The sequence below is a fragment of the Stenella coeruleoalba genome (assembly GCF_951394435.1).
Source record: "Stenella coeruleoalba genome assembly, chromosome: 11".
Classification (NCBI taxonomy): domain Eukaryota; kingdom Metazoa; phylum Chordata; class Mammalia; order Artiodactyla; family Delphinidae; genus Stenella; species Stenella coeruleoalba.
Window position 1 is genome coordinate 96,089,924 of NC_137157.1, and position 7,684 is coordinate 96,097,607.

The window sequence follows — 7,684 nt, forward strand, 5'->3', positions numbered from 1 at the left end:
CACCCCTCTTCTCCCATTCCCAGCCTTCTGACGCATCCTGTGTCCCACCGTCTCTCCCTTCTTTCTCCTAGCCCTCTCCCACCTTTTTCGCCCCTCCCACAGCCCCCTCACCTTCCCTTCTCGTCCCTCCTTCATGCGCACAGGCCCCTCAAGCACAGGCCCCTCAAGCAGCAGCTGCCTGGTGTGCTCAGGAGGAACCCCAGCATGGGGGCCGTCAGGTCCAGCGTGGAGAATGGACGCAGGTTCTGAGGGGTGCAGAGAGCACAGGAGCGGGGCGCTGGGCATCTGCCTCTTGGAGGACAGGAAGCATCCCAGTGCCTTCGTTTCACTCCTTTGCACCTGGCCCCTGGGACCTTCACCCTCGGGAAGGAAGGACGGGCACACACAGCCCACGGCACCTCTGCCTCTCCCGTCCGCAGGCCTCGGCTTCATCCGTTTCTGGGGGCCTTGCGTTTTTGGACGCCCCCTTCCTCCGCCTCTCTCACCTTCTCCACCTCCTCGCTGGACGGCTCAGGGACCTCGTAGGGCCCGATGCGCTGGGCTGCAGCCGCCAAGCTCTCCTGCTCTTCCCGCTGGCGCACCTGCTTGTTGATGTGTCGGAGGAATGGAACTCACCGCCGCGATCTAGGTGAGGGTGGGGTGTGGAGGGAGGACAGCTCAGCTCCTCGTCTGTACATCCACCCAGACAACGACATCAGTGCCACGCCGGCACACACACGTAAGGAAAGAGACCTCAAGAGTCCTGGAGATGCGTCCCCACTCACCAGCCCCCAACTCCCGAGGGTACAGCCCCAGTGGCCCCTACCATGGCGGTCAGGGCCTCCCGGGCGCGGGCCTCGGGGCTCCTCTTGAGCACAGCCTGGAGCAGCAGTGGGTACTTGGTGATGCGCTGGTGGGGCTTGATGAGGAGATCCCCAGCGTCTGCCTCCCCGAGCGTTTGTGCTTCTCACACCACTGCCGGGGAAGGTGGGCAGGGGTCAGGGGGGCTGCAAGCCACCCTCCTGCCCCGCCCCGGGGATACCCTCAGCCTTGGAGCAAGGTCCGCCGCATCCCCCTTCCCCAGCAGCCCCTCTCCCACCTGCAGGAAGGTGCGGAAGAGAGGGTTGTTGTCCTGCTGCTTCCAGGCGTAGGCCATGGTCTGCTTCACTCGCAGGCAAGTACAGAACGTAGGGCTGGAAGCGCTGGCTGAACTGGAGGGACAGGTGTGGGGCAGGGAGCGGGCAGGGAAGGAGCCTGGCTAGATCCTTAGTCCAGCTCCCGCCAATCCCAACCCCCCACCACTTCCAGCCCCCCTCTCTGGATCCAAGGAGTTGAGGTCCCGAGGGGCCGACCCGCTGCCGCCCTCTGAGCTCCATCCCCAGCCCCTGCCACGCCCCACTGCTCTGGACCTCACCCGCCATCAATAATTTAGCTGGACCGTTTTCAGGGCACTGCGGATCCCATTTCAGCCCAGCCACGGGGTGGTGACCTGAGGCTTGCCCAGAGCCCTGCTCCTGGGGAAGAGGGCCACCAACGGCCCAGGAGACTGTCCCCCTGCCTCTCTACCCCAATCCAACTCTGCAGGCCACGTTTCCCTGGCCAGTGAACTGGAGGAAGTGAGATCCTGGGCCTCTTGCTTTCTCTTATCACCCTTCCCGCCCTGGGTACCCTGTGGCCTTTCACTCCCCTCCCCCAGGCCCCTGAGGGACAAGTCGCTTAGGCCCTGCTGCTTGTGGATGGGTCTCTGTCCCGGACATAAGATTTCATGGTCGATGAGAGCTTAGGTGTAGCCTTCCCTGAGATAGCTGCCCTCCCTCTGGGGGCTCCAGAAGCCCAAAGGGCCTTCGGGACAGAGGTCATACTGTGGAATGGAGGGAAGAGGTGAGGTGGTATTTAGGGGTAGGGGTAGTGCCCTTGGACCCCCTCGAGTCACGGCAGGGTGCCAGTGGTATGAGCATTCCAGCAGACAGGACCCCTTGGGGCTCTCCCAGTCCTGCCCCATCCAGATGGGGCCCTTCTCCCCGCCTCACCGACAGGAAGCCGTTTTGCAGGCTGACCGGGTCCAGAGGCTGGCCCGAGGCTCGCGTCTCCTCCAGGGTGGGCCCCAGCACTTCTTCCCAAAAGCTCTGGTGGGCTCGGATCAGGCTAGGGACATTTCCAAACAGGGTCTCAGCTGACACCTGGAGGAGGGAGCGGAACATGCCTCGGCAGGTGACCTGCGGGCAGCACGGGCGGTGGGCAGGCAGGGACGGCTAAGCCCGAGTGGCAGGGGCTGGGTGGGACCTGCAGCCTGCTTGGGGTCTAGGGCAAGGAGGGGAGTGGGGAGGCAGGGTAAATGGGGGTTGCAATTCTGCTCTGTGACCCCGCCCCCACTCCCTGGGTCCCACACCCCGAGTGCCCACTCACTTCCGTCAGCAGCCCCACTCGTTAGCAAGTTCAGCAGACCGGCGGCTAGGAGCTGGATGCAGGGAGGGCTTTCAGCGTCTGACCTCCTCCTCTCAGACCCCAGCCTAGCCAGCCCTTCACAGCATCCCCACCCCCACCTTCATACCACGAGCCTCTCTCCCAAGACCCCGGGCGGGTCTCAGGTCAGGGGGATCTTGATGTCCTGCCCCTTCTCCCCAACAGCCGTGCCCCTTCCGGTCTGGAGAACCGGGTGGGGGGAGTGATTCGAGGGACACGGTAAAGGGCCAAGGATGGGGCCCGGGGGCGGGGCTGCTGGGGATGTGGCGGGGGTAGGGCGGCTCACATCTGTCATGATCTTGAGCTTCCGCACATAGATGAGCTCGGTGGTCAGTAGCTCCCACAGCGCTTCCTGCTGGTGGCAGAGCTCCCGGCTCATCTCCTGGGTGGGGATAGGGCTGGTTCAGCTGGGGAATGATGACAAGACCAGCAGATGCCATCTGCTGAATGCTACCAGATCTACTGCACAGAAAGCCTTTAACCCTCCACCAATCCTCCAGTGTGTAGGGGGCGTTATCCCCAGGTCACAGAGGAGGCGACCGAGACGCAGAGAGGTTTGCTGTCTTGACCGAGGTCTCGCTAGTATGTGGCGGGGCCGGGATCTGAAGTTACAGCAAGATGCCTCCAAGTGCTGTCCCTGCAGACCCCATTTCCCAAGGCCTTTCCCTCCTCCGGGGCAGAGGTGAGGGGTGTGTGTGTGTGTGTGTGTGTCTAGGACCCCACGGGGTCAGACACTGTGTCCCGGGCCCACCTTGTGTCCAGGCACCAGCTCCTTCCAGGACTTCTCAATGGCCAGGCTGCTGTCACCGTCCTCTCCGATCTCCCAGTGCCGCCGGTCCTCTGGGGGCAGGCGGGGCATCCCAAACATGCTGAACGTGTGCAGCCTCATCTCCAGCTGATGGGCTCTGGTGACTTCCTGGGGGCGCCGAGAGGGGATTAGTCCTGGCCACTTCCTGGCCCGGGAAGGGCTGCGTGTGTGCGTGCGTGTGTGCGTGCGTGCGTGCGTGTGTGTGTGTGTGTGTGTGTATGTGTGTGTGTGTGTGGTGGCAAGTTGCCCTGAGCTTGAGTGAGGACCTGCAGGCCCGAGGGACGAGGATCAATCCTGGCTGGGATTACGGGGTACAGGGTGTGGCCGGAACACGCATGGAGAGGCACCTTGTCTGCAGAAAGGTCCCTGGACAGAGGGGTCTGACCTGGGCTCCCTGACCAGAAAGATAGCTTCCAGGGCTCTCCTGAGACAGAACCCTTCAGAGGGACCTTCAGGTGGAGACCAGAACGGCACTTAGGGAACCAGTGGTCTCAGGAACATTTTGACACTTGCCCATCAAACGGACATCATTACGAGGCAGCCTGGCTTAGAGATGCTCCCCTGAGAGGGTCTCTAGACAGAGCCACACCCTGCTTCTTGGAGGGGCTCCCATGTTCTCAGCTCTGATGGTCTCTGGAGGACGTCGCAGCTCAGGCTGTGAGCTTGGGGATGGGAGGAGAGGGACCCCTTACCTTGAGTTTGGGGAAGTGAGGTGTCCCAGCCCCAAAGGGGCCTCCATGCCTCTTCTCAGGCTCTGGTTCTCGCAGCCTCAGGGGAGACAGGCCTCGGGCCGGGCCAGAACCCTTGGTAAAGGGGACATAGCCTTGGAGGTGTCGGCCACTGGGATCCTGGAGGAGGAATGGGGGAGTTCTGGGGGCGTCCTCTCCCCACAGAAGTCCCAGACAAGCAGTGGGGCCTGGCTTGGCTCTGGACAGCATCCCCTACACCAGCAAGTTGGGCCGGCTCACCTCTCCCCTCAAACCAGTTTGGTGAGAGCCGCTCTGGCCCTGAGTCACAGTAGCCACTTCCAGGGAGGCCACTGAGCCAGGCAGGGGCCGCCGGGCCCAGGTGCCCAGGGGCCTCGTGCAGAGCAGCTCTGGCACGCACACGCCCAGGCTCTGCGTGTGTCCCGGTGTCCCCCTCCAGCCCCACTCCCGTGTGTGCTCCCTGCACCACGGCCGTGCCTGCACGGTGCCCGGTGCACACGCATTCTGGGGCCCTCACAGCCTCCTGCGCACGTGGGGATGGGGGCCCTCACACGTGCGGCCTCCTCCCCGGGGCATGTCCCCTCCAGCTGGGAGTGGCTGCCCTTCCGTGTGCGAAGCTGAGGCCTGGCCCAGAAGTCTCCTCCTGGGCAGGCCTGGTCACATTCCTTGATCTGCCCGTGGCCTGATTTACCCCACAGACATCCTAGTCTCCCTTCCCACCCTCAGCTGCCTCCCAGGGCCAAACCCTCCTCCAGTCAGGCAGGGGATACCCTCGGCCGAAGCAGAACTGACCTCAAGGTGGAGGGAGAGCCTGGAGGCTGAGGGAAAGACTGCTGCGCCTCCACGCCCATTTCTTTGGTAGCACTGGAGGCCGCCAGGAGGGTGGAGCTGGGGTGGAGGTGGGCAGGCCCTCACACCCCTCCCCACCTGTAGAGTAGGAACACCTTGAACCTTTGTTTTTCCAGGCCTGACTCAGAGGGAGGCAGGTTTCAAGGAGCCCACCAGCTCCTCGCAAGTAGAGGTGGGAGTCTGGGAGGTGCCAAACCCTGGGTTTGGTGACCTTCCCCACCAGCTCCGTGCCTGTGACCAGTCTAACAGCACTGAGGGCCTGGCCCCTCCTGGCTCTCTGCCTCACCTGCCCCATCTGTCTGGGATGGGTGTGGAGTCCCGGGAGCCTGGCCCAGCACGGCCATCCTCTCCCTCACAACCCACGAAAGAAGGCAGGGGTGCGGGCTAAGAACAGAGCAGTCCAAGGCCTGGCAAGGGGACAGAGACTTGAAAGCCTGGGTGTCCTCCCCCCTGCCCCACCCCGGTCACCTTTGGGACACAGCCTGGACTCACCAGCACGGGGCCTCCTCGGGGACAGAGGCTACCAGGAGTACTCAGGGTGGAGGCCCGAAGCCGGCCCCCATAGGTCTCAATGCGGGAGGCCACCAGTCCTTGGAGGCGACCCCCATTGGGAGGACCAAAGGCGTGCATCCCTTCTCTCCTGGGTCACCTCCCAAGGGTCATAACTCCAATGTTCAGGAGAAAGGGACCCGCTGAGGCTGCAGAGAGAAAATAAGGAATGGAAGGGCCAGCCTTGATCAGTGGGTAACGCCAGGCTGGAGACAGAGGGGGGAGGGGGAGGGGAAGAGAGGGAAGGGGAGAGGGAAGGCCAAGACTACTTGCTGGGAGAGCACAGCTGCCTCATCTACGACTTGGTGGGGGTCGGGCACACCCCGACATGCTGGGTAGGAAGCCCCTTGGAACCATGCCCCTTCCCTCACATTTGCGCATTTGGGGTACCAGCTCCCACCCTGGCCTCAAAGGATGCTGAAGTCCTAAGAGTAGCTGGGAGCAAGGGTCCCTCGGTTCCTGGAGGCCCCCAGGCATCCAGGATGCCCCTTGCACCTAGCTACACCCTCCCCTCCTCCAAACACGGGAGTGGGGGATGAGTGTCTGGGGTGGCGAGCTGGAGGGGCCCCGTTGGACGCAGCCCCGCCTGCCACCTGTTTTTGCACAGCCCACAAGCTAAGCATGTTTTTTACATGTTTAAATAGTTGGAAAAAGTCAAAAGAAGAATAATATTTCACAACATATGAAGATTATATGAAATTCAAATTTCCATGTCCATAAATAAAGTGTTATGGGAACACAGCCACATCGCCTCCTTGGCCAGTTGTCTGTGACTACGTTCCTGCTAGCTGTGACAGAGACCACAGCGGCTTCAGAGTCTGAAATATTTACTGTCTGGTCTTTTACTGAAAAGCTTGCCCCACCCCTTACCTGGACCCTCCAGGCCACAGACAGCTATCCGGCCGCTGGCCTTACAGACGAGCCGAGGGGGAGCAGGCTCTGTTAGGTCTTCCCCAGCCAGTGGGAACTCCTCCGTGGGGCTGGGAGCCTCGCGCGCGGGGCGCCATCCCCTCCCCCTAAACCTGATAGAGGACCCGCTCACTGGGGCGGCAGGGCCTGGAGAGGAGAGACCTCCTAAGCAGGTGCTGGTGTCCCTCCAGGCGGCCCCAGAATCCCGCGCAGCCCGCCCCTTACTTTTCCTCTGATTTATGAGCAGGGGACAACGTTCCTTGTCTCCCGGGCCCCCTCCCAATAATCCTCCCTCCTAGGGCTCTGAGTCCCTCTTCCTCCCCGGGGTCCTTTCCGAGCTTTGACCCGGCTTCCCCTTCTCTCGGCCCCGCGCCCACAGCCCCGGCGCCCCGCCCCCGCCCTCCCGCCACTCACCTGTGTCCGCAGGTGTCCCGGCGCCCGCTGCCCGCGCTGCCAGCCCCCCGGTCGCCGATTGCTCCCCCGGCGATGCCCACCTCGCGGCCCGGCCAGATCTGGGACCGAGCGGCCCGCGGGGCCAGTACAGCGCAGCGCGGGGCCGGGCCGGGAGGGGCGGGCCGGAGGGGCGGGGCCTCGGGCTGGCTCCTCCCTCTCCCGCGGGCACCGGACTCGTGGCGCAGTGGGCGCCCATGGGGCCCTGGGGACCGAGCGGCTCTGCCCGGGCTGCGGCCACCACCTTCCCCCGCCGAGGAGGGCTCGCTCCGCAGGGACCCCTCCCCGCTTCCCCTCGCCCCTGAAGTCGCCACCCACCCTGGCTTGCCCGCCGCCCTCGCGCGCTGCAAACCCCCCGCGCGGGCGGTGGTGATGACTGAGTGACCCGCAGCAGGTGCCCACCTCGCTTTGCGCGTGCTGTGAGTGACTGACTAGCCCCCCACTGCCCTGGTCTCGGCCCCGTCTTCCTCCTTTAACCAGGCAGGGGAGCAGGACCCGCAGCAGAAGGGGTGTCGGTGTTCACGGACCCCGGGGGCTCTGCCCCCACCTCTGGCTGTGGAGTCCAAAGTGTGACCCTTATCTCTGCTTGCCGGCTCCAGCCATCTGGTAGAAGATTGGACTTCACCTTTGCTCTAAGGATGGCGTCTGGTGCCAGGCTGAGGCTGACCCAACACTTCTCCCATTAACCAAGTCTGGGGCTTGGGAGGTCAGGGGTATCAGATGGGGGCGCCCACGCTCTTCACTGGCAAACAGCCACATTGAAGGCTTCAGGAGGGCGTCCCAGCACCTACAGCCGGCAGCAAAATAAAGGGCACATTTTCACATTCCCAGATCAGGACACATCATCTCACAGAAACGCCGACATGGAATCAGAAGTGTCCATGGATGTGTGGTCATTGTCTTCTCACAATCATGAAGCTGAAGACCCAGTGTGGGGGGAGCAGGCCTGAATGCCTCCAGCCCGCCACCC

At 63.4% G+C, this 7,684-nt stretch overlaps 1 protein-coding gene across 1 annotated transcript in view; it reads right to left on the reverse strand.

Annotated features, from left to right (window-relative positions):
- PLEKHG6 (pleckstrin homology and RhoGEF domain containing G6) overlaps positions 1-6,806 on the reverse strand; it is a 15,755-nt gene extending 8,949 nt beyond the window's left edge. Inside the window, 17 exon segments of the mRNA XM_079937448.1 lie at positions 112-203; positions 206-245; positions 486-605; positions 607-624; positions 806-918; positions 921-954; positions 1,079-1,156; positions 1,158-1,190; positions 2,010-2,159; positions 2,386-2,406; positions 2,408-2,437; positions 2,729-2,824; positions 3,194-3,358; positions 3,943-4,098; positions 5,299-5,504; positions 6,226-6,411; positions 6,679-6,806. Of these exon segments, the coding sequence (XP_079793574.1) occupies positions 112-203; positions 206-245; positions 486-605; positions 607-624; positions 806-918; positions 921-954; positions 1,079-1,156; positions 1,158-1,190; positions 2,010-2,159; positions 2,386-2,406; positions 2,408-2,437; positions 2,729-2,824; positions 3,194-3,358; positions 3,943-4,098; positions 5,299-5,436 (1,284 nt within the window). The 5' untranslated portion in view covers positions 5,437-5,504; positions 6,226-6,411; positions 6,679-6,806.
- Between the last annotated feature and the right edge of the window lie 878 nt (positions 6,807-7,684).